The sequence below is a fragment of the Cetorhinus maximus genome, chromosome 13 (genome assembly GCF_964194155.1).
Source record: "Cetorhinus maximus chromosome 13, sCetMax3.hap1.1, whole genome shotgun sequence".
Classification (NCBI taxonomy): domain Eukaryota; kingdom Metazoa; phylum Chordata; class Chondrichthyes; order Lamniformes; family Cetorhinidae; genus Cetorhinus; species Cetorhinus maximus.
This window is the reverse complement of record NC_135891.1, coordinates 19,907,829-19,934,301: the sequence shown is the minus strand read 5'-3', so window position 1 is coordinate 19,934,301 and position 26,473 is coordinate 19,907,829. Positions and strand designations below refer to the sequence as shown.

Here is a 26,473-nt window from a genome sequence, read left to right as displayed (position 1 = left end):
TGATATTAATCGTTGTAATGTAATGTTTCATGACTAGATGAGCAATTTTTCAGCAGTGAGGTTCACCTTTCTCTGCCTTTCTTTTTCCTCAGTATTTCTTTTCAATTTTATTCCACCACCGATGAATGATATAATTGCGTTTTTCTGTTTTGTTTTCTTCCGTGTTCTTGGGAATTAGATAAACCTTGACTGAACATTCATAAGCACATGCCTCGCATTTTAAAAGATAATTGCCCAACATGCACCTTCCATCATAGAGGGATGATCACAAAGGAAGCCAATAGAAACCTTTCCTAAATTACTGACTTTGTATTGAAAGCCTGTTGTGCAGCTGTACCTTTTGGGGACATGTAACATCTATTGCTCACTCCCCTATGTTTTCGCTAGCACTATGTAAATGATCACTGTTAACTAGAAGGACAATATGTCCACAACACAAATACCATTCCCAGAAAAGCATGTATTTGTTCTGAGGCATATAGGTTCACTTGGGTGGTCTTTTCTTTCCCCTCCAATTACTGAGTACGAGTTTTCCGATTTTAAAAAAATCGTTGAGGAAATGTCTCACATTATGATTGGTGGGTTTGTGTTGCAGTTAACCCTAAAAATTAAAGCAATAAATTTATTGTGGAGTCAGTACCTTGTGCTATGCACTTTAATGCGCATTTATGTCATGGGTGTAGATTTATCAGCAAATGGTTCGTGAATCTGCCATAAAGTGCTGCCACTATTTTTCCATTTGCACCAGGAGGCCAAATTTCTTCTGCTGATGAGTGTTTACTCACTATCTTCAGATGTGGTTTGTTTCTCTCCTGGTTGAGCTAGTCTGTTTTACTGTTTGCTCCTTACCAGTGTTTCTCCATCCTCAGATGAAAACAAAATACTGCGGATGCCGAAATATGAAACAAAAACTCTGAAGAAGTCATACGGACTCGAAACGTTAACTCTGTTTTTTTTCTCTCCACGGCTGCTGTTCGACCTGCTGAGTTTTTCCAGCATTTTCTGTTTTTGTTTCTCTTATCCTCACATCTTGGTTCAGATTTCCTTCTGCAGAGAGTGAAGTATTGAAGGTACAAAACTAGTCATCTGTCCCAGGCAGTATTAAAACGCTGAGAGCAAATAATCAACCCTGCCAGAGACCTTGGAACTGGGTGGGGTCAAGAAACTGATCTCACTGGCACAGTGACAGCTGCACCCGGTCAGTGCTGGGCACTTGCCCACTACTGTGACTGAGGAATTTTGTGCGATGCAATAAAAAGCTGGAATACTGTGGACAGCTTTTGTCTCCTTATTTAAGGAGGGACGTATGTGCAGTTGGTCGCGGTTCAGAGAAGGTTTGCTGGGTTGATTCCTGGGATGATGGGGTTGTCTTATGAGGAAAGGTTTAGGAGTTTAGAAAAATGATAGGTGATCTTGATATAGAACTCTGAGGGGGCTTGAGAAGGTAGATGCAGAGGGGATGTTCCCCCTCATCAGGGAATCTAGAACTAGGGGCCACACCACCACCACCTCAGCAGTGTCCACCTCACCCTACGGCGCTGCCGAGGCGCTTCAGCTGATGCCCCTCTGTTTGGCCCTCCAATTAGAAGGCCAGTTCCGGGAATATCCCTGTACTGGTCAGACTCCCAGAACACACAGGCTCGGGACCTCAATTTGGTCTTGATGTTAGGGTCCCAAAGCCTCTGGGGAAACTCAGCCCTGAATGTATAGATTTCGGCCATTGTAGCTGAATCTTGACCAAAGCACCTGGAGGGCTTCTTGCTGTTGTTTGAATGTTGCCGTAGGAGATTTTTACAAGCACTGGAGCAGTTACACAGGCTATCAGTTCCGTATCATATTTGAAAAATGGTGCACTGAAGAATCAGCCTCGATAAGGTGCACATGTTCTGGAGTCCAGCTTGAATGTGCAACCTTCTGACCTTGAATCAAGAACACTACCAACTGAGACAAAATAAGTTGAGTCATCACAGGAGATTAAACCTCCAAGGTTTCTGTCTGCACGGATCAGTTGTTTGCTGTGTTTATTTACTGAGTCATTTGGGAGCATTGTGAATTTTTTAAATGCAATTTTTAATTTAATTTCCAGTTCCTTGAGTCAGGAGTAGACTTTTTGTCGCAGCTTCATCCTCTGTGGCCCCCATATTGCACTGATCAGGGAGTGAGGATTTCTCTAAGCAGTTTTACCTCTTCTCCCCTCCCATGAATATACCCAACGCATTTTAGAATGCCCAACTGAGAGATCAAGTATTTTTTTCAATTTGTTCTGAGGATGTCGGAATTGCTGGGAAGTCTGGCATTCATTGCCAATCTTAGCTGTCCTTGAGACTGTGATGGTGGGCTATCCAGTAACAGATATTGTGTGGAATTTTCCGTTGGTGGTGAGAGTCTCAACTGCCGGTTGGACAGCTGGTGAGAAACCTGCTCTGCCTCTTCTTTGGAAGGCCTGCCAGATTTTATGCCAATTGGGCAGATCAGAGGACACCAGTGGGCCTTCCTCCAGAAACAATTCTCGGAAGCAGGTGCACTGCCAGCCAATCAGAGGCTAGCAGCCCCTATGATCGTCAGCGCCAGGGAGGAGGCTGTGCCTGCTGCCGGAACAGCATCCCCCCGCAGAATTCCAGGACCCAGGAGAAAGATAAGGGTTGGAGGGAGTTCTAGGAGTGGGGGTCATGTGGAGAAGGGGGTCAGAAGCAAGGGCAAGGGGGTGACTATCAGCAGTCTGTCTCTCCTCCCCACCCCCCACCAAACCAACTGCACCATGTCCATGCACAGATTAGTACAGATCGAGGGAGCCATGCCACTCTCCAGCTGACATGCAACCTGCACAGTTTAACCACTCATGCAGGCTACATGTCAACAGGCCTGCCTGGAGCTGCAGGAATTGCAATGGAGGTGGGAAGAGGCCCTTAAGCGGTCGTTAATTGACCACTTAAGGGTCCCAAGTGAAGGTGGGGTGGGAAGTCGACCATGGGCCTTCCCACCCAGGACTTACTTCCGGTGGAGGCGGGAATGTGTCAGGCACCAGTCCCGACGCCAACCCACCAAATTTTCAGGCCCTCCAGCCTCTTCCTCATCTCCTGCGGGCGCTGAAGATTCTGCCCAATATTTGTGTTTGTGATTCTTGGAATGAGGGGAATTGGTTCATTCCTTCCTGAAGTGCTTCCTCTGATCGGTACAGTGCAGATTTTGGTGTCTAGAGGTCTCCATGCAGAAAGGAATAAGGGGAAATATCTCTGCTTTTATACTATGCTGGTGATGCCAGCTCCTGCCACTCTTGAGTCATAAAAGTGGCAGCAATACCAAGTTGCTGGATTGTTAAGATCCGAGTTAAGTGATGAAACTTGGTCACCAGCTTTAGCAAGTCTGACAAGGTTATATTTGGTGTAGCTGGGTGTAATTGGAAGCATTATACTGAACATCAGTGCTTCACACATATTTGTTTTGTCCTACTTTCACTAAAAAAAGCCTAATGTTGAGTCAGTCTGAGCCTTAGCCCTTGATGACCCATGGTTGAATTCTGCTTTTTTTGGTTTCCTCCCACCTCCCTGACATTTATTTTTCAGTCACTTTCAGTTTCAAAATTCTGCCCCAGCAAAGGAGAACTGAAGACTTTGTGACTAATTGCAACCAGGCAATGGTTGCTAACATTATTGTTGTTTTTGTATACTTTTCAAGCTTTATTCAAGTTGGCAGCTGTGGCTCTGTTGGTAGAACTTTTGCCTATAAATCACAAGGTTCAAGGTTCAAACCCCAGTACAAGACTTGAGCACAGAAATCAAGGCTGACACTCTGCAGTCTGAGGGAGCACTGGACTATTGGAGGTGCTGTCTTTCAGAGCTTGAGTGGATATAAAAGATCTCATGGCACTATGTGGAAGAAGAATGGGGTAGTTATCCCTGGTGTGGTGATGTACTGCCGAGAGGCTTCTTTTAGTTGAACAACGAACTTCATTTACAGAGCTGTTGGATTAGCTAGCTGCTTCTAGCAAGGCTACAATGCACTCTCTCAGGCTCGGAAAACTGCACCCCCTTATGAGATTCCCCACGCTCGGTGTTGATTGGCTGCTCTGATCATACTCAGTAAGGCTGGCCTTAAAGCAACAATCACCACACCTGGTGTCCTGGCCATTTTATCAATAACATCATAAAAAGAACAGATTATCTAATCGCTATCACATTCGTGTTAGTGTGAGTTTACTATGTGCAATTTTTTTTTCTTTTTCTTTCCTTTATAGGAGCTGGGGTAGGTGATTTGGCCCTTTGAGCCTGCTCCGCCATTCAATATAATCATGGCTGATCCTCCGTCTCAAGTCCTGCATTCTCTCCATACCCCTTGATACCCTTAAGAGTCCAGAAATCTATCAATTTCCTTCTTTAATATATTCAGTGATTTGGCCTCTACAGCCTTCTGTGGTAGAGAATTCCATAGGTTCACCACCCTCTGAGTGAAGAAGTTTCTCCTCATCTCAGTCCTAAATATCAGGCCTACCCTGTATATTGGGACTGTGACCCCTTGTTCTAGAACCCCCAGCCGGAGGAAATATCATCCCTGAATCCAGTCTGTCCATCCCTATCAGAATTGTATATGTCTCGATGAGATCTCCTCTCGTTCTTCTAAACTCCAGTGAGTACAGGCCTAGTCGGCCCAATCTTTCCTCTTACGACGACCCTGCCGTCCCAGCAATCAGTCTGGTGAACCTTCGCTGCAGTCCCTCTATGGCCTTTCTTAGGTAAGGAGACCAAAACTGCACACACTGCTCCAGGTGTGGTCTCACCAAGGCCTTGTACAGCTGCGGTAAGAGATCCTTGCTCCTGTACTCAAGCCCTCTCGCAATGATGGCCAACATACCATTTGCTTTCTTAACTGTTTGCTGTTTCCTACATTTCAACAGTGGCTGCATTGCAAAAGTGCTTCATTGGCTGTCCAGTGGTTGTGAAAAGCTCTATATAAATACAAGTCCGTCTTTCTTATGGTCAGAAAGCTGGGGAAAACCTTGGTTGGGAGAGGGAAGGGAAATTGCACCCTCAAAAGCACTGGCATTTATATAGCGCTTTTTGTGTCCTTGGGATGCACTTTGAAACCACTGAGCCAAAAAAACGAGCAGGGATTTTTGGAAAAATCTTTTAAGGTATATGGGCAAGAATGTAAAATCTTTAAACGATCACTAATCGATTTTATGTGTGACGTCAAGCACTATTGAATCTGTTTACGCACTTGAGTTGTTTGAGTGAAATATATTTTTTCTGCAGAAAACATTTTTTTTTCTTTTGTTTCCTCATCCTCTTTTGGTACCTAAATAAAATAACTTTTCACATACAAAATAATCCGTTAGGAATTTCCAGATAACTGCAGGCTGCGGAGGGAAGAAAAGAAACACCAAAATAGAATTTTAAACCACCAGATAGAATTTTAGACAGTGACCAAATGGAGTTTTTCTTTTTAAACCTTAGTATTTTATTCACTTCCACTGCACTAGTTATTAATGGTGAAGGACGGAAAGAGCCACATACAAGCTCAACCACGAAGAGAGTGAACATTAGGCTAAAGGGCTCCCTTAACAGAAGAGAAAATAAGTAGCTGTGATTAATCTCATTGTTAATGAGAAGCTAACCTATTGATGGATCTGCATCTTGCTGCTGCAGCTTGACTCTAAACTCCCCTCAGTTCTCCTTTGAAAAACTTGGACTGTGACAATTGATTCCCAAAACTTCACCAGTGGCACATTTGTGATATTATTACGTGTATGTTATGCAGTGCCCATGATGGCATCACAAAATGCATATAACACAATACACGGGCTATTCGAGTGGGCTGAAGATGGCAGATGGCGAATGATAAGGTAAAATATGAGGTTGAAAGAATAGATTGATCCCTGGGGTGAGAGAGTTGTCCTTTGAGGAGAGATTGAGTAGAATGGGCCTGTATTCTCTGGAGTTTAGAAGAATGAGAAGTGATTTAGTTGAAACATATAAGATTCTGAGAGAACTTGACAGGGCAAGTGCTGGATGTTTCCCTTGCTTGGCTAGTCTAGAACTAGGAGGCATAGTTTTGGGCTAAGGAGTGAGATGAGGAGAAATTTCTTTACTTCAGCAGCTGTGATATTTGGAGTTCGCTACCCAGAGAGTTATGTGTATTCAAGGCTGAAATAGAAAGGTATGGGGAATTGGTGGGAAAGCGAAGTTGAGGTCAAAGGTCAGCCATGAACCTAGTGAATAGGGACCAGATGGCCTACTCCTGTTCCTATTTCCTATGTTCATCTGCATATTTGGACTGCATTTACAGCGTAACAACCGGGGAGAATATGAACTTCTGAATTGCAAGATGGGAAGAAAATAAGTACCATCCTGGGAAAAAAAAAATCTGAATTTACAATGTAAGTCAGTAATTATCGAGTTTTACTTATCCCGAGCAATGAGCGACACGAGTGGAAAGCATTTGATAATGGTGACTGAATAAATTGATTTTTTTAAGCTACAATGCAGTGGGGGATTTTTGTTGGTATTATGGTTTTTATTCCTCAATCCTTAACATTTTACATTCGGATACACTGTTCATTAGTCACTGATTAAATCAAATTCTTTAGAATTACCCCATAAGATTCTGAATATTTTATGTTGAAGGTTGCATTCCCTAACTACCAACCATTTTTTTTCATACAACTACAGGTCAGTGGTCTTGTGGAAAAAGAGTGATTATGTAGAATTATAATGAACATACAGCCTGGAGACAGGCCATACTACCCTTGTTCATCTCGTTCTGATAGATCTAACCTTTCAGTTCTGGTATCCTCCTTGTAAATCTTTTCTGCTCCCTCCAGTATTTCCAGATCCCTTTTTTATAATATATAACCAGAGCTATGCACAGTGTATGGTCTAAGGTTCAATAAAGTTCAGCATACAAGTCCTGATGAAAGGCCGTTGACCTAAAGTGCTGCCAGACCGGCTGAGTGTTTCCAGCAATTTCTATTTTTCTTTCAGATTTCCAGCATCTGCAGTATTTTGCATTTGTGCTCATATAATTTCTATACTTTTCAATTCTATCCCTCTAGAAATAAACCTTGGGTTTGGTTTGCTTTTTATTTTGATGCCGTTATTGACCTGTGTCACTACTTTTAGTCATTTGGTTTTTTTTGTATTCCTAGGTCGCTTTGCTCCTTTACCCCATTTAGATTTGTAGCTTCTAAGTAATATTTTGCTTATTAAAATATTGTACTTCACACTTCTCATTGAGAGCATGTCCCATTGGTGATCTCCTTCCTGTCCCTCTTTCCTACACCAGCCCTTTAGACATGTATTAAGTCACCTGACATGGCGGTCAAAGGAAGCACTACAAGTACAGCCTGCAGGCTTCACTCGAGTTTTGACATCGATTTCGAGTCCTGGGAGATGCTTGCTGCACCAGGCGCAACCAAATAAAAGACAGTGTGGCCTCCTTCAAAAGCAAGCACATTATCAGGCGCAGAGAGAAAACGCAAGCAGAGGAAATCCCGAGCCAGCAGTTCCTCCAAAACTTAACTGGCTGCGGTATCCTGTCCCATTTACAGCAGAAACCTCTGGGCACAGATAGGCCTTAGCAGTCACCTACATACCCACCAGAACCCTACCACACACCCTGATGATTAAGGTTGCCAACTGTGAATAAATGTACTCCTGGGGGTTTCACCGCATGACTTGCCCCCAACTCCAGCCATTCAGCGGTAACACATCCATTCTTGTGATGCACTGCCTTCTTATGCCAATTGGAAGACTTATTACTCAATTGGATGATACTTAACTGTCAGCCAAACAGTCTTCCCCCAACCCCCATTTTCAACATTCTTGTATCTGGTAAAGAGAAATGTTCAAAGAAAATGACAAAAAAAATCCAATCTTTTTGAATCTCCCGAAAATCTTTCTCCAGAGTTGCACACAGCAGTGTCCTGGAGATTGATTTTCAATTCCTGGAGACTACAGGCCAATCCTTAAGGGTTGGCAACTCTACGATGATGAATGTGGTCATCTTGGCTTGAAAGGTAAATAAGAAAGAGCTCACCTGATTTGTCTGTCTCTATGCCAATTTGCAAGTGTCTTGGGAAATGACCCAGGAGCATCAAAGTCCTGCTTTTTAGATAGTTTATACATCCTGATGGACTTCCTCCTTGTTCCTATCTATTATCATTTGTTCCAACATGGATCACAGCTCACCCCTCTCTTTCCAAATCCCTCTCTGGCTGCCTTGTGGTATCTCTTACCTTGGCACCAAGTAGGCAACATGCTCTGCTAGCTCCTCACTTTGTGAGTTTTCTCTGGGTTTGTCAGACTGCTGGGCTGGGTTGCCGTGGGCCTTTTAAACTGTTTCACTTCCTCCTTTTTCATGCTGGACTGGGCTAATGCAAATGAAGAGTGATGATGCAGAGTGGGTGAGGAGTGATGTGATGTAGTACTCAGGCTGAAAAATATAAACTTGTACTTAGCCTGACCCAAGATTAAACCTTCAAAATTTAGATGTTGAACTCAGCATTGTGTTCAAAACTTAAAACCTAGCTCTTTGACTAAGCTTAACTTCTCTTATGTGGCTTGGTGTTCAATTTTGTTTGATAACATATCTGTGAATTGCCTTAGGATATTTGCTATATTAAAGACACTATAAAAATATTAGCTATGGTAGTAATACCATGAAGCCCTTTAAGAATTGGTGAATCATTCTATTTCCTGAAATAACTTGTGCTCCAGAACTTGCCGCGCCCCTAGCCAAGCTGTTCCAGTACAGCTGCAACACTGGCATCTACCTGGACAAATCCAACCCAGCCAATTACTGTCCCGGTGGTCTACTCTCGATCATCAGTAAAGTGAAGGAAGGAGTCATCAACAATGCTATCAAGCAGTATTTGCTTAGCAATAACCTGCTCACTGACACTCAGTTTGGGTTCTGCCAGGGTTACTAAGCTTCTAACCTCATTACAATCTTGGTTCAAACATGGACAAAAGAGCTGAACTCCTGAGGTGAGGTGAGAGTGACTGCCCTTGACATCAAGGCAGCATTTGATCGAGTGTGGCATCGAGGAGCCCTAGCAAAACTGGAATCAATGGGAATCAGGGGGAAAACTCTCCGCTGGTTGGAGTCATACCTAGCACAAAGGAAGATGGTTGTGGTTGTTGGAGGCCAATCATCTCAGTTCCTGGACATCGCCACAGGAGTTCCTCAGGGTAGTGTCCTCGGCCCAACCATCTTCAGCTGCTTTGTCAATGACCTTCCTTCCATTATACGGTCCGAGGCGAGGATGTTCGCTGATGATTGCACAATGTTCAGCACTATTTGTGACTCCTCAGATACTGAAGCAGTCCATGTCCAAATGCAGCAAGACCTGGACAATATCCAGGCTTGGGCTACAAGTGGCAAGTAATATTCATGCCACAGAAGTGTCAGGCAATGACCATCTCCAACGATAGAATCTAACCATCGCCGCTTGACATTCAATGGCGTTACCATCGCTGCAACCCCTACTCTCAACACCCTGGGAGTTACCATCAACCAGAAACTGAACTGGACTAGCCATATAAATACTGTGGCTACAAGAGCAGGTCAGAGGCTAGGAATCCTGTGACAAATAACTCACCTGCTGACTCCCCAAAGCCTGTCCACCATCTACAAGGCACAAGTCAGGTGTGTGATGGAATACTCTCCACTTGCATGGATGAGTGCAGCTGCAACAGCACTTGAGACCCTTGACACTATCCAGGACAAAGCACCTGCTTAATTGGCACCCCATCCACAAACATTCACTCCCTCCACCACCGAAGCACAGTAGCAGCAGTGTGTACCATCTGCAAGATCCACTGCAGGAACTCACCAAGGTTCCTCAGGCAGCACTTTCCAAACTGATGACCGCTACCAGACAGCGGAAGTTCCCCTCCAAGCCACTCAACATCCCGACTTGGAAATATATCGCTATTCCCTCACTCACTGGGTCAAGATCCTGGAACTCTTGCCCTAACAGCACTGTGGGTATACCTACACCACATGGACTGCAGCGGTTCAAGAAGGCAGCTCACCACCACCTTCTCAAGGGCAACTAGGGATGGGCAATAAATGCTGGCTCAGCCAGCGAAGCCCATATCCCAGGAATGAATGAAAAAAGAAGCCTATTGATTCTTCATCTTGCTGATGGCTTGCTGTAGAAACTTGTATAATGTTTCTTCTTCTATTATAATATTTTTTATCATTGTTAATCTTGGCTGTCATTAAAACAAGAATTATCCATGTGATCAGGGAGAAAGAATAGGAATTTTACTGTGAACACTACTCATAAAAGTGGCTCTGTTAGTAATTTTGACCTTTTTTCATAGGTTTTACAATGGGGAGTAGTAAGAGCAAGCTGAAAGATACTTCCCTGAAGCCAAAGGCTGGAGACAACAGCATTTCATCCAGCACACAGAATCTACGCTATGGACTTGATCCAACACAAGATCCGCAGACAACTCCCGCGAAAGCTTCAGGTCTGGATAAGAACAGCTCCAATGTTACGCCATTTGGAGGAACCACGGAATCAACGCTATTTGGTGGGGTTATTTCGTCAAATGCATCTTCGCCATCACAACGGACAGGCCAACTGGCAGGTTAGTACAGGGCAATGGAGCTCTAGAATGGTCGTGGGAGAAGGAGAGAACACTTTTAAAATCCTAAATTAATTTGAAAACATCACAAATACCAATTGCTAAAAACTGGGGAGCTTCCCCAGTGATGGTCTAAATGCTCAACATAACCTATTGAAGCTATGATCCAGCATATAATTTTGGCTCATTGTGGAAAGTATATATTGGCCTTGAAGGTGGTGCTGTACAGATTCACCAGAATGCTAAAAGAGTTAAATTATGAGGACTGTTACAGAAAACTAGGCCTGTTGAATATGGATAAGGGGTGCTCTAATTGTGGTTTCGAGGTGTTTAAAGGATTGATAGGTGGAAATAAACTATTTTCTCTGGTGGGGAAACTCAGAACAAGTGAGGATAACCTTAAAACTAGAGCTAGGCCATTCAGAGATGATGTCAGAAAGCACTTTGCCACTCAAAGGGTGACAGAAATCTGGAACTCTTTGCCCCAAAGAGCTGTTGAGTCTTGGTCAGTGGAAAACAGAGATTGATAAATTTATGCTTGGCAAGAATATTAAAGGTTAAGGAACCAAGACAGGTAGATGGAGTTAAAGTACAGATCAGCTGTGATCTGACTAAATGGCAGAACAGGCTGGACGGGGCCAAATAGACCACTCCTAGGACTGTTCCAAGAAGTTGCTGCCCTTCAGGTGAACTGTTAAACTGTTAATCTTCCTGTCCTGCTGGTGAATGTTAATGATCCTGTGGCACTCTTGGAAGAAGAACAAGGAGGTATCGCTGAGATAAAAGCAAAAAACTGCGGGCTCCCATAGCTACCTCGACTACAGCTCCTCACACCCCGCTTCCTGTAAGGACTCCATCCTATTCTCTCAGTTCCTTAGCCTCCGTTGCATCTGTTCTGATGATACCACTTTCAAAAACAGTTCTTCTGACATGTCTTCCTTCTTCCTTAACCGAGGTTTCCCACCCACGGTGGTTGACAGGGCCCTCAACCATGTCCGGCCCACCTCCCGAGCATCCACCCTCACACCTTCCTCTCCCTCCCAGAACCATGATAGGGTCCCCCTTGTCCTCACTTGTCACCCCACCAGCCTCCGCATTCAAAGGATCATCCTCCGCCATTTCCGCCAACTCCAGCATGATGCCACCACCAAACACATCTTCCCTTCACCCCCCCTGCGGCATTCCGCAGGGATCATTCCCTCTGGGACACCCTGGTCCATTCCTCCATCATCCCCTACACCTCAATCCCCTCCCACGGCACCTACCCATGCAACCGCAGAAGGTGCAACACCTGCCCCTTTACTTCCCCTCTCCTCACCGTCCAAGGGCCCAAACACTCCTTTCAAGTGAAGCAGCATTTCACTTGCACTTCCCTCAGTTTAGTCTACTGCATTCGTTGCTCCCAATGCGGTCTCCTCTACATTGGAGAGACCAAACGCAGACTGGGTGACCACTTTGCGGAACACCTTCAGTCTGTCCGCAAGCATGACCCAGATCTCCCTGTCGCTTGCCATTTCAACACTCCACCCTGCTCTCATGCCCACATGTCCGTCCTTGGCCTGCTGCGTTGTTCCAGTGAAGCTCAACGCAAACTGGAGGAACAGCACCTCATCTTCCGACTAGGCACTTTACAGCCTTCCGGACTGAATATTGAGTTCAACAATTTTAGATCATGAACTCTTTCCTCCATCCCCACCCCCTTTCCAAACCCCCTTTTTTTTCCAATAATTTATATAGATTTTTCTTTTCCCACCTATTTCCATTATTTTTAAATGTATTTCCATCCATTGTTTTACCTCTACCTTTTGGCTTATTTCGATCCCTTCCCTTCACCCTACCCCACCCCCACTAGGGCTATCTGTACCTTGCTTGTCCTGCTTTCTATCCTTAATTAGCACATTCCTTAGACAATATCACCACCTTCAACAGCTCTTTGTCCTTTTGTCTATGACATCTTTTGGTTATCTCCACCTAACTCTGGCCCTCTATCCAGCTCTACCTGTCCCCCCACCCCCCTTAAACCAGCTTATATTTCACCCCTTTTCTATATTTCCTTAGTTCTGCTGAAGAGTCATACGGACTCGAAACATTAACTGTGTTCCTCTCCGCAGATGCTGCCAGACCTGCTGAGTTCTTCCAAGTATTTTAATTTTTGTTAAGGAGGTATCGCTGCCCTGGCCAATATTTATTCCCCAACCAATATCAGAAGGATAAAGAGAAATAACATGGATTTTGTTGCTGACTACTGAGGTGAGAATAGTAGGTGTACAATGTAATTAATTTTATGTAAATTACTTAGATATGTTTGGGAGATGAGATAAAATGTTGCAGAAGTGTAATTTTTTTCTTTTTGAATGAGTTTAATTGCAAGCTAAAGCCTCAAGTTTCTGATCTGTACTGAAGTAGTTGCTTTCGGTTGGACCAGGAGTGGTAGCAATACAATTCGCTTCAGTGCTCTTGCACTCAGGAGGGGACGGAATAGTCAGGTTTGGTCATGTGGTTGTTCATGTATGAACCTGGATGGTGGATGTCGGCAGCCTTTTCAATCATGGGACTCAACAGCTGAGCCCTATTCTGTCCACGTACAATGAATAATTCTCTAACAGCGGATGCTGGATGGTAATCAGTTGGAACCCTGCGTTTTTTATGCTCCCCTTCCCTTCTAAGGGGTTGCTGAATCATCTAGTGCTACGCCTTTTTGAAAATATTAATTGGCTTGTGATCAACAGATTAAAAGATGTACCTGCAAGTTTTCCAACTGAAGTGGATGGGAGAAGGAATGGCTGATATGAAGATAATTTTTTTCAAGAGCTTACAGGTTATGAAGTATACATACACAAGCCTTGTTCTCAATGCCACACTGCCGCTCTTGCTATAGGTTGTCTTGGAATGAGAGATGCCTTTGGAGTATCCCTGTCTGCTGAAAAGTAGTGTCACGTTTAATCAAATATTGCTTCAACACACCTCCTGAGAAATGTCTAAAAACACTTTGGATGTAATGATATAATGGCCAGAATCTTCCAGCACCAGCACCAACTCTAGTTTACTGTATTCCTGAAGATTTGATCATGTGACATTGCTTGTGTGATGCTTAACTGCATGACATTAGATCACGTAATATTTTCCCATTGTTTGCAAATGTTATTGCATTACCTGGTTGAATGTCTCAGTATCCCGAATCCCCAGATAAAATATTTGACATTTGTCTTATAGTAAACTGAATACTAATTCATAAGTCCAAGAACACAAATTAATTTAAAAAATAAGCAATATTTAAATTAGAAGTTCTTCTGTGATGCTGCTGCAATGTAGACTGCAATGAGAAACATTAAGTAAATACCATTGTTTCAACAAAATCATTGATTATAAATAACTTCTAGGGCAGCTTTTTCCAGTTGGCGAGCGGGGGCGGGGCAGGCATCCCGATGTCTCCCAGCGTCACTTAGATTTTGAGTTCGGTGGGCGAGCAGCAAATTGGCTGGGTGCCCACCGACATGTCAGAGGCGGTTAAAAAATTAATTGAAATGATTGATGGACCGGCCCGTCCAACCTTAAGGTTTGGCGGGCAGGCGAAGAGCCCAGGCGGCCTTCAGAAAAAGCATGAAACCTCGTCCACGGGCGGGATGAGGTTCCATGAGGGATTTAAAATTTTTGGAATAGTTTTAAATAAAAGTAATGGACATGTCCCAGCTGATGTGACCGTGTCACATGAGGGGACATGTCAGGAAATTTTTTCCTAACCTTTAGAAAACTTTTATAACTTCAGCCGATCTCCCTGAGGCGGCACTTTGGCTCAGGGAGATCTGTGCGCTCTTTCACACGCATGTGTGGAAGAGGGCGCCCCTGGCTCAGGAAATCACCCCCTCCCCCCCACCCGCATAGGGAGGGCATAGCGCTTCTGAGTGGATGTCACGCTGGGCAGGCCTTTATTGGCCTGCCCATGTAAAATGGCGGCGCGGCCCCCCACTGGGGCCGCCAATCAGGAACCCGCCCGCTCCCACACATCCCCCTCCCTCCCCCGATGGGTGGAAAATGCTTCCCCTAATAAAAGTTTTCGTACAGTTTTGTGTCTTTTTAACAATAAACCGCAAATTATTAAAATAAAACCAAAGCCAGGCCTAAATCAATTTGTTGATTTGCTGCAGCCCATCATTTAAGTGAGGATCGAGCAGCACAATAACTGCCTTATTCTCAGAACAAAACCCATTATACAGCAATGTACATCACAGGCCAACATGAAACTGTCCCTCACTCCAGTTTATGTTGCTCGTTCTCCCACAGTTTGGGTAGAATTTTCCACTCAGCGTGTGGGCACATGCCCGACACGTTCGAGCATGAAATAGCGCATGTACCAATGTCGTCGCGCACTCGCACGATGTTTCAGTTGTGGTCGGGCGTGCGTTGGCAGTGCGCCCACCTACCTATTAAGGCCATCAAAGTAGCAGTTGATGGCGATTTTTCGCTGCCCGTTCAATGTTACAGTTGGTGGGCGGGCGAATTGGCCAAGTGGCCTTTGCCTTTCTGAGGAAACCTCATCCAAGGGCGGGATGATTTTTCCGAGATTAATTCAAAAAATGTTAAAATGTTTGGACAGAATTTTCAGTATCCTTATGTTGAGGTGACTCATTCTGAGACGTGGATTTTTTTTCCAGGATTTTAAATTCTGCTTTTATTGATTTTAAATTCTTCAGCTCCCTGAGGCAGCTCTCTGCCTTCATGGAGCTTTCTTTCCGCACTCTCCCACGCCCTCGCTGACTTCAGTGCTCGCCCTCCTCCCGCCCCCGCATCCCAGCAGCGCTGAGCATTTCAGCGCACCTTTCACACTGGCTGGCTGTTAATTGGCCAGCCAGCGTGAAATCCCATTAGGGGGTCCATCGCGGTCGGCGGACCATTCCCCAGCCACTCCCCGGCCCGCTGGTCATGGCCACCCACTGACCCGAACATTCCGCCCTTTGAGTCTCTTTCCCCCTCTTCAAACTGTGTTGCTCTCTCTCTGTCCGTCTGTCTTTCTTTCTTTCTCTCTTGCTCTCTCTTCTCTTTCTGTGCCCCGGTTGGCATCAGGATCAGAGCTTCCATGTCATTTTTGTTGCTCCTGATGCTGTCATCCTCACAATTGATAATGAGCAAATGTCTTTGCTTCTGCCACCCTCATAGACAGCGAGTTCCAGGTCATTCCCATTCGTTGTGTAACAAAAACAAAATTCTTCCTCACATCCTCCCTGCATCTATTGCCCTAAAGCTTAAATCTGTGTCCCTAATCCCAGTGTTGGTACAATACAGAGCGCTGTCTACATTACGCTGACGGTGTAGCCCCACTTTATATCCAGAGCTAGCATTGAGCAGTCCCAGGGCAGCTACAGCACTGAGCTTGTACATTGCCTTGACGCTTTATACTGTGTCATTTTGGTCCTTGCGATGCTCAGTGGGCTTGTCTCATAAAATAATTTTTACTTATCATTCGGTTTCTTAAACCAGCCATTGCACAAATTAATGCTACTGACTACAGCTGACATCAAAAACCTCAGTACGAGTCAGTCAGTTGTGTATGCTGTGTGATAGCTGATCTCTGTGCATTAGCATTTTTCATCCATTTAGTTTGCCCTGTAGTATCAAGTGAATTTGAAATGCACAGGATGAAGCACAGCTGAGTAGACACTGCAGCTTATCTTCATTTGGATGAGCCACAAAGCGAAATAACAGGCACTGGAAACTGAGAAGTAATTTCCCTCTGTTTCACTGATTTTCTAATATGTCCTGTACAAATGAAGATCTGTTGGAGAGTACTGTGCCCATCAAATTGATTTTGTATTTCAAGAGATGCTTGTCTGTCTGATCGATGACACAATTGTACAGCGATCAATATACAGTGCACATAATCTCCTCCACTGGCAGCCTTACTTAATATCTTGAAAGAAAGGGTTTGCTGCCCACTGTGTAGTTTTGGTGTGAATTTTTTTTAGCAATTACTTACCATCAATTATTAAATGCAGGGTTTAGCACATTGTTCTTTCAACTTCTAAGATCTGATGAGATGAAAATCTTCCCTCATCTGTTGGCTGTCATGCTCCTTTTAAGTTTCTAGGCTGACAGGAGGAAAACTGCCTTGATTTTGTACCAGCCTGCTTTGCTCAGTTGGTAGCTCTCTCACCTCAGAGTTGGAAGGTTCAAGCCTTGCCATGGACTCGAGCACATCATCTATGCTTCAGTGCAGCACTGTGGGAGTGCTGAATTGTCAGAGATGCTATCTTTAAGATGAGGTGTAAACCAAGGTCCTTTCTGTTTGCTCAAGTGAATATAAAGGAGTCATGGTGCTACTTGGAAAAAATAAACATGGAGTTTTCACAAAGTTCAGGCCAATGTCTATTCCTTAAATCGCACCAACAAAAACAGCTTACCTGGCCATTCACTCAATCGCTGTTTATCAAATCTTCCTAGTTGCAAATTGGCTGCCCCATTTCCCTACATAATAAGAGATTACACTGCAAACGTAATCTGTAAGATGCTTGGAACATCCTGAGGATATGCATGAGATGCTATTATAAATGCAAGTCCTTTTCTCTTTAAATCTTACTAAATTGATGATCTAATTTGGAAAGGAGAGAAAGTACATAATATGGAAGCACTGCAATTGTGCAATGGAGAATTTTCTTTTTGAGTTGGGATTAAAGCATATCGTTGAGACAACCCAGAAAGCATTACATCTAACTCATCACATCCATGACTCAAAACTGTTTGATGCCATTGTTTGCAATCCAAATATGGTCTCTAATATCTGCTGCAAATTCACTGAGCATAAAAGCATAAATCTTCACAGTGAAAGAAATGCACGCACAACTTGGCTTCCGATGATAAAGCAAACAATTCGTAATCTTTTCTCAACTTTGTCTTTTTGGGTGAGGTGCACATTGTTTGTGTGTGTGTCATCTTCTTGGAAATGCCATTGGTAATAGCCGTGAAGCATCATGACCTTATTTTTGCATGCTGTGTACAGAAATAAATTCCAGAACAAAAGTTTTAAAATGAATGATGTTGACGTTGTGGAGACTATCGAGCCAATCTGTGATGGAGCACAATGAACATTCAGGTGCTGAGGATTTGATGCAGTGAGAATTAATTTGCAGCTGCTGAGCATGTCATTGAGTTAGTAGATCATCAGCAAATACGACAAGTAGCTTCCATATTGATTTTGCTCTCCTCCCCCTGGCTCTGCTGCAGTGTGTTGTGTCTGTGATTTCACACTAGGCTCAGGCATCTGGAACAATTTGTTCTTGCTAGGGATTTTGTTTCGCTTTCTTTTCCAATTTTAAATTTCAGGCACAAGTGTGGCTTTACAGCTTGCATACAAAATGAGGTCCCAACTTCTGCTTATAACATTGCCAGGCATGAAGTCATTAGGGATGGGAGGTAATTACAGAAGGGAAACATGGTGGAAAGTCAAGAGGCATAAGTCCTACTGGTCAATTTTCCGAAAGAATCCTCCTGGTGCCGAGCGTCACCCAGCAGAAATAAATTTCCTGAATTTGGGCATTGTGCCGCCACTTCCTGAATCTTCCTTGCCACCTCAACGCATCCAACCCCACCCCACCCTGTTGAACGCCTCATGCATGACCAAAATTTTTCAGTAATGACTAGACTGAAACTCATGGGGCAGGGTGGGGGGTATATACCAAATTCCAGAAATGCATTCCTACAGGGTGAAGTGCATCATTTTATCATATCTTCATATGATTGCAAGCTTTCTGAAACTTCACTTGGTTTCAGTGAAAGGAGAATCAGGTGACTTTTGCAACAGGCAGGCAATCCAGTCCTTCAGAATGGCACCCAAGCTTCACACTTCTCTCGTTTTCCATGTTTTTGGTTGCCTGGTCCTGACATCTCCTTATGTGGCTCCAGGGGTGTAGTGCCAAATTTTTAAGAACATGTGAAACAAAAACAGAAAACGCTGGAAAAACTCAGCAGGTCTTACAGCATCTGTGGAGGGAAAAAAAAGAGTTAATGTTTTGAGTCCGTATGTCTGTTCTTCAGAGCTTTGTAAAAAGCTCTTCATTTCTTCAGCTCTGAAGAAGAGTCATACAGACTTGAAACATAACTCTGTTTTATTTTTTTCTCCACAGATGCTGTTAGACCTGCTGAGTTTTTACAGCTTTTTCTGTTTTTGTTTCAGATTTCCAGCATCTGCAGTATTTTGCTTTTATCTAAGAAAAAGTGTTGGCCGCATCATTTCTAAATCTACTATTACGTTGTTTTCTTATGTATTAATCATTTTCTTTATTCCTTACCCTTTCATGGGAAGGCTAGCATTTTTTGCCCATCCCTAATTGCCCTTGAACTGATTAGCTTGTGAGGCCATTTCCAGCGGCGGTTAAGAGTCAACCACATTGCTGTGGGTCTGGAGTCACATGTAGGCCAGACCAGGTAAGGATGGAAGATTTCCTTCCCTAAAGGACGGTACTGATCCTGATAGGTTTTTACGACAATCGATGATAGTCTGCTGTTCCATATTTATTAATTGAATTTAAATTCCACTCTGCTATGGTGGGATCTAATAATAATAGTAATATTCCGGCAATAGACTTGTGATGCACAACTTGCCGCGCCCAGAGCCAAGTTGTTCCAGTACAGCTATAACACTGGCAATTATGAGGCTAGTAACAGCAAGGAAACATGGTGAAAAATCAAGAGGCATAAGTCCTGCTGGTCAATTTTCCAAAAGTCCTCCCCAGTGCTGAGGGTCACCCAGCAGGAATAAACATCCTGAATTCGGGCACCCCCCTGTCAAACGCTTCATGCGCGACCAAAGTTTTTCAGTAATGACTAGACTGGAAATCATGGGGCAGGGTGGGGGGTATATACCCAAATTCCAGAAATGCATTTCTACAGGGTGAAGTGCATCATTTTATAATATCTTCATATGATTGCAAGCTTTCTGAAACTTCACTTGGTTTCAGTGAAAGGAGAATCAGGTGACTTCTGCAACAGGCAGGCAATCCAGTCCTTCAGAATGGCACCCAAGCTCCACACTTCTGTAGAAAATTGCCCAGGTATGAGCTTTACACAAAAAGGTAGGACAAATCCAACCCGGCCAATTATTGCCCCATCAGTCTACTCTCGACCATCAGTAAAGTAATGAAAGGGGTCATCAATAGTGCTATTAAGTGGCACTTGCTTAGCAATAGCCTGCTCACTGACGCTCAGTTTGGGTTCCGCCATTACAGGTTTGGTTCCAACATAGACAAAAGAGCTGAACTCCAGAGGTGAGGTCAGAGTGACAGCCCTTGACATCAAGGCCACATTTGACCAAGTGTGGCATCAAGGAAACTTAGCAAAAATGGAGTCAATGGGAATCGGGGAAAACTCTCCACTGGTTGAAGTCATACCTAGTACAAAGGATGATGGTTGTGGTTGTTGGAGGTCAATCTTCTCCGGTCCAGGACATCACCGCAGAAGTTCCTCAGGGTAGTGTCCTCGGCCCAACCATCTTCACTTGCTTTGTCAATGACCTTTCTTCCATCATAAGGTCAGAAGTGGGGATGTTCGCTGATGACTGCACAATGTCCATGTTCAAATGCAGCAAGACCTGGGCAATATCCAGGCTTGGGGTGACAAGTGGCAAGTAACATTCATGCCACACAAGTGTCAGGCATTGACCATCTCCAACAAGAGAGAATCTAATCATCGCCCCTTGGCGTTCAGTAGCATTACCATCACTGAATCCCACACTATCAACATCTTGGGGGTTATCATTGACCAGAAACTGAACTGGACTAGCCATATAAATACTGTGGCTACAAGAGCAGGTCAGAGGCTAGGAATCCTGTGGTGAGTAACTCACCTCCTGACTCCCCAAAGTCTGTCCACCATCTGCAAGACACAGGTCAGGAGTATGATGGAACACTCTCCACTTGCCTGGATGAGTGCAGCTCCAACAACACTCTAGAAGCTCAACGCCATCCAGGACAAAGCAGCTCGCTTGACTTGGCACTCCATCCACCACCATCAAGATTCATTCCCTCCACCGCCAACATACAGTGGCAGCAGTGTGCACCATCTACAAGACGCACTGCAGGAACTCACCAAGATTCCTCAGACATCACATTCCAAAACTATGACCACTACCATTTAGAAGGACAAGGGCAGCAGAGACAAGGGAATACCAACTCCTGGAAGTTCCCCTCCAAGTCCACACTGACTTGGAAACTATCACCATTCCTTCACTGTCGCTGGGTCAAAATCCTGGAACTCCCTCCCAAACAGCACTCTGAATGTACCTACATGACATGGACTGCAGTGGTTCAAGAAGGCAGATCACCACCACCTTCTCAAGGGCATCTAGGGATGGGCAATAAACACTGGCCTAGCCAGTGATGCCCACATCCCGTGCATGAATAAAAAAAAAAATTGAATCCCCTAAAGTGAAAAATAATAGTGCCCCCACTGCCACCAACCTCTTTCTCACCACTTCCTCCAACAACCTTCCCACCCTCCCAAACCCCCCTCCCTGCAACCACACCTTCCACCTCAACCTCCTCTAACCTCCACCCTACCCCACTCCCCCAATAACCCCATTCCCCTCCCCACAAACTCCTCAACCTCCCCAGCAATAAAGTAGCAGGAAGTTAAATTGACCTGACAGACCAGCTTCAAAAATTCGGAACACAGCCTGAAAGTTACGGCTTTTTTTTAGCCTAAGGCCTGGTTGCTCAGCATGGATGATAAGAACTCTGTTTAAAACACTGGGCCCGGGCACCCTTATCCCCATCTCCTGGGGTCTGTTTGGAGGTGTTGGAGTAGCGCTCTGATGTGCTCAACAGTACTACACCCCCATGCAGCTCAAATTTTGTTTGATAACACTTCTGTAATGCACCTCCAGTCATTTTACTGCAAGACTTGCATTCATATGCTTCTTTTCATGACCACCGATATCACGAAGTACTGTACAACCAGAGAAGAAAGTGCGGCCATTGTTGTAATGTAAGAAAGCACAGCAAGCTCCCACAAATAACAATGTTATAATCTGTTTTTGTGATGTTGAATGAGGGATAAATATTGGCTAGGGCCCCAGGGAACTCTTTTAAATACTGCTTTGGGATCATTTACACCCACATGCGAGGGCAGGCAGGGCCGTGGTTTAATGTGTCATCTGACAGACAGCACTCCCTCAGTATTGCACTGGAGTGTTAACCTCAAGTCCCAGAGTGGGACTTGAACCCACAACCTCTTGACTCAGAAGACAAGAGTGCTACCAACTGAACCACGGCTCTGTAATATTTCTGAATCTTGTCCGTTAAAGTTCTTAAATTTCTATCTTTAATAACCAGGCTATTGATTATCCACACTCTTTGTCAGCACCATGTTCAATGATATGCTGTAAAGTAAAATCACTGTAGAAATTTTTGTTGCTGGGAAGCTGTCCTTTTCACATTCCATCCCCAAACAATTAAGCGTCCATAATACGTACCAATTACTAGATAATGAAAAGGCAGAAATATGATGGGCCTGGATGTAGGATTTGCTGATAATGTTGCTGCTCTTTTTATTGCAATAAGTTGATGTGTCCTCTGCCATTTTGCATTGGAACCCAAATTGATGAAAATGCCTTACCATCTGCCCGTATGAGCAAACTATTAATCTGGAGGAGGTGACTGATTGTTCCTTGATCTTTTCCCAGTGAACACATCAGCAACACTTTTGGGCTGTCAAATGTTTCTTCTGCTGTCCGTAATTGGAGTCGTGCACTTTACGAGTCCATCCATAGCCGTCTATTTATGGTAACTCCCCAAAGCCTAAAAAAAGGAGTTAGTTATCCAGCCCAGATGTTCTTTCCTGCTCTTTAGTAATAGGCTAACTCCAAAAGGAGGAAATTGGTACAACAGATGGGGCTGTAATAGTTTTCTGCTGGTTGTAAAGTTACATCACCTGAAGAGACACAATTCCAGCTATAATTGCATAAGGGAGTAAGAATACGTCCACAATGCATTTTAACAAAATGTTTTGGCAGCTCTGATACATTTGAGTTCTCATCAAGAAGTTAAGTGTGTGGTAACAAGCAGTAATTCTGTCATTGCCTATTAATTATATATTAACTTTTGCCCATTCTCCAACACTTACTCCTGAGAGTAAATATTTCTCTTGAGCTGATCCATTGCTTATACATTTTGCTTGTTATCTGCTTTATAAAGAGCAATTAGTGAGAAACATGCAAATTTATTCAACCTTTACTTCATTTCCATATTTCTGCCATTTAAAAGTGGTGTTAAAGAACTGGCTGTAATCAGCTTGGATCTAAAGACAAGCAGAGCAGGAAATATTTCCTAATGAAGAATTCTGGTCGACTCTGAAGTAAGGAGATCAAACAATCAATGTGTTTTCTACATTACGACAGTGACTACACTTCAAAAGTGCTTCATTGGCTGGAAAACACTTTGGGATGTCCTGAGGTTATGAAAGGTGCCATAGAAATGCATGTTTCTTTCTTTAGCTGCATGATGGAGAAGAAGCAGCAGGAACTGACAGCTTGAGAAGTCCAAGGTCACAGGAGGGGGACTTGCAACTGCCTAATGGGGTAGCATGAGTAACATGGACATTCCAGACGTCTGTCTGTAGAAAGATTTTGTGATCTTAGACCTGTGTTAGATGCAATCCAGCAATGAAATGTACAGGAACATGCGGATGGCTCTTTTGGTGAAAGTGAGCAACACATTCAATGTCTAAACTATGGGGTGCCTCCAGACACCAAGGGGAAACATCACTTAGTTCCATCAGCATCTAATTAACTATTTCATCATTGGAATAACATCAGCATGTATCAAGTTAACAGCGGCAAACAACGCCAGCAAAGAGCAGTCAGATAGTGTTTATTGAGTGCAAGCCATCATTAAATGTACTCAAATCACTACTTGCACACCTGAAGGTAGTGTTCTCCCTATTATTACACTGAAGCAGTCCACGTCCAAATGCAGCAAGACCTGGGCAATATCCAGGCTTGGGATGACAAGTGGCAAGTGTCATTCGCGCCACACAAGTGCCAGGCAATGACCATCCTTAACAAGAGAGAATCCAACCAATGCTCCTTGATGTTCAATGGCATTACCAACACTGAATCCCCCACTATCAACATCCTGGAGGGTTACCATTGACCAGAAACTGAATTAGACGAGCCATATAAATACTATGTCTATAAGAGCTGGTCAGAGGCTAGGAATCCTGCAACGAGTAACACATCACCTGACTCTCCAATTCCTGTCCACCATCTACAAGGCACAAGTCGGGAGTGTGATGGAATCCTCTCCACTTGCCTGGATGAGTGCAGCTCCCACAACACTCAAGAAGCTTGACACCATCCAGGACAAAGCAGCCCACTTGATTGGCACCAAATCCACAAACATTCACTCCCTTCACCACCAACACACAGTAGCAGCAGTGTGTATCATCTACAAGATGCACTGCAGGAATTCACCAAGGGTCCTTTGACAGCACCTTCCAAACCCACAACCACTACTATCTAGAAGGACAAGGGCAGCAGATAGATGGGAACACTACCACCTGGAAGTTCCCTCCAAGTCACTCACCATCCTGACTTGGAAATATATCTCTGATGCTTCACTGTCGCTGGGTCAAAATCCTGGAACTCCCTCCGCAACAGCACTGTGGGTGTACCTACACCACATGGACTGCAGCGGTTCAAGGAGGCAGCTCACCACCACCTTCTCAAAGGCAACTAGGGATGAGCAATAAATGCTGGCCCAGTCAGTGATGCCCACATCCCATGAATGAATTAAAGAAAAAAATTGGAGCCACTGAAGAAACAAAGTCTCAAAATTTGCAAGAGATTTTTTCTCAGTACTTGTGGAGAAAATGCAAGCTACTGTGGTTGATGCTTTTGTCTTGCGCAATCTGGTTAAATTTTTTTCCCTTTGGCTTCCACTTTATGTGGCGCTCGCTTCACCCCACTGGCCATTAACTGTGCACTGGCAATCCTGCCCCCCGGCCACCCAGTTCATATAAGTGCTCATCTTCCCCCTCCATTCCTTTCGCCCATCCCAGTTCATGGAGGCAGTGAATGCCTCCCTGAAGGTGTTGCTGCTCCCTACATGGGAATTGTTCATTTTGCAAGATAGAATGCAAGCTGGCTTCTCGAAGATATGGGTTCCCACTCCTCACATTGTTGATAGCACCTCTATGGAACTTCAGATTCCTCAAGAACGAACCTAGCAATTGCAAACATTTGTGAAACACAGTGCATCAAATGCTTGGACCACTCTGACAATGCCTTGCAGTATGAACTGACAGAATAATTATAGTCTGCTACACATAATATTACCATTGAATTAGGCTTATTTATGTTGGTTGAAGATAAGCTGCAACAAGGCAGACCCTTGAAAGGAAGTATGAAGAACCTATAGTACACCAGTCAGTGCCCAAAGCAAGTTTTAATTCTCCAATGAGGTCCTTTCTGCGAACAGGACAGAAAGCAGAACTTGGTACACATATTTAATTAAAATTGCCTAACATCATTTTGGACACTGCGAGTTGAATTTTACTGGTCCCTGAGTGCTGGTAAATGAGGCAGGGTTGGGTAAAATAGGGGTGAGCCACTTCATGCTGGTTCCCCGAGACTAACCTGCTGTGGGGGAAGTTTCCCAGTGGCGGGCAGAAGGTGGGTGTAGATTGGCTGCCTGCTCCATTGAGGCAGGCAACTGATTTGTGTATTAAAGACCCCAATTAGGGGCCATTAGGTGGAGCCAAGGACTCCATGACCCACAGAAGAGGCTGCAGGCAGGAAAGCCAGCCCCTGCACCCCTAATGATTCCCCCTCCCCGAGGGCCATCCCCTCTGATTGGTGAGGTATGCCACCCTCGGCTATCCTGAATATTTTATTTGAATTTATCTGTGGGGGTGCCCCCGAGCTAACTGACCTCCCTCAGCAGCACCCACCTATTATGGTGGCAGCGTTGAGACTCTAGAGCTAAGGGCCCTCTGATTTGGACAGTGGGCCCAAAGGTGGCTAATTAGTAGGTCGCCTCCAGTAAAACCTCTGAGCTGGTCCTGCTGCTGGCAAGTGTGGGGTCCTGAAACCTGTGAGAGATCCCAGCTGTCTGTGTCTCCTCTCTCCCATTATTGTGTTCAGAATTTACTAGGAAAGTAACAGAGATATAAATGCCCACTCCTTTTTTAGTATGTAAATAACCCAGCAATCTGTGGCAAAGAAGAGATACTCTGAGAGTTGTGATTTGCCACAAATTTCTGGAAAATTTGCCATCCTTGATAGTTAGCCTCATGAAAATGGGAACTTGCTCCCATGAGTGTCACTATTTTGCTGCATTTGCACAGTATATATGAATTAAATTTGTCATGCAAAGGGCCAGCACTTACAGCATTAGTATCCTTTAATTACGAGATTTCTGTTCCTGTAATGGCGCTCAATCTCTTTGCACAGAAAGGGAACAGTTTTTACTGTGGAATCTCATTCCTGCAGGTAGCAAATTGTTTTTGAAGACTTTTAAAATGTAAAATTTGAAATAAAAATAATCCTGCTTTTGCCTTCCGCCTCTCCTTTCTTCCCCTCTCTTTTAATTCAATCAGTCTTTCCTTCTCGATATTTCTGTTTCTTAATTTGACTTTATTTCCTTGTCTTTTTGATTCTCTGTTGTTAAATTTCATTGATTGAAGAAGATAGGCTGTTGGTCCTGTTGTTCACCAAGGCCCCAGTTGACTCTCATTTCCAGTAGCGCTGAAGAGTGGTGCCACTACAAGGAATCACAGTGTGCAAATATGATGCCCTTGTGATGCTGTTTCATGATCCCATTACAACTAATTGCACTGCTGCCATCAATCAGTGCATTTATTGGCCCCCAGAAGAACAATGGTATTTGGGAAGGTCT

At 44.2% G+C, this 26,473-nt stretch overlaps 1 protein-coding gene across 2 annotated transcripts in view; it reads left to right on the top strand.

The window, feature by feature from the left end:
* LOC144688474 (proto-oncogene tyrosine-protein kinase Src-like) overlaps positions 1-26,473 on the top strand; it is a 170,244-nt gene that overhangs the window by 68,667 nt on the left and 75,104 nt on the right. For both annotated transcript variants that reach the window (XM_078555072.1, XM_078555071.1), the window contains exon 2: positions 10,326-10,595. In XM_078555072.1, the coding sequence (XP_078411198.1) occupies positions 10,334-10,595 (262 nt within the window). In that variant the 5' untranslated portion in view covers positions 10,326-10,333. The remainder of the gene's footprint in view (positions 1-10,325; positions 10,596-26,473) is intronic.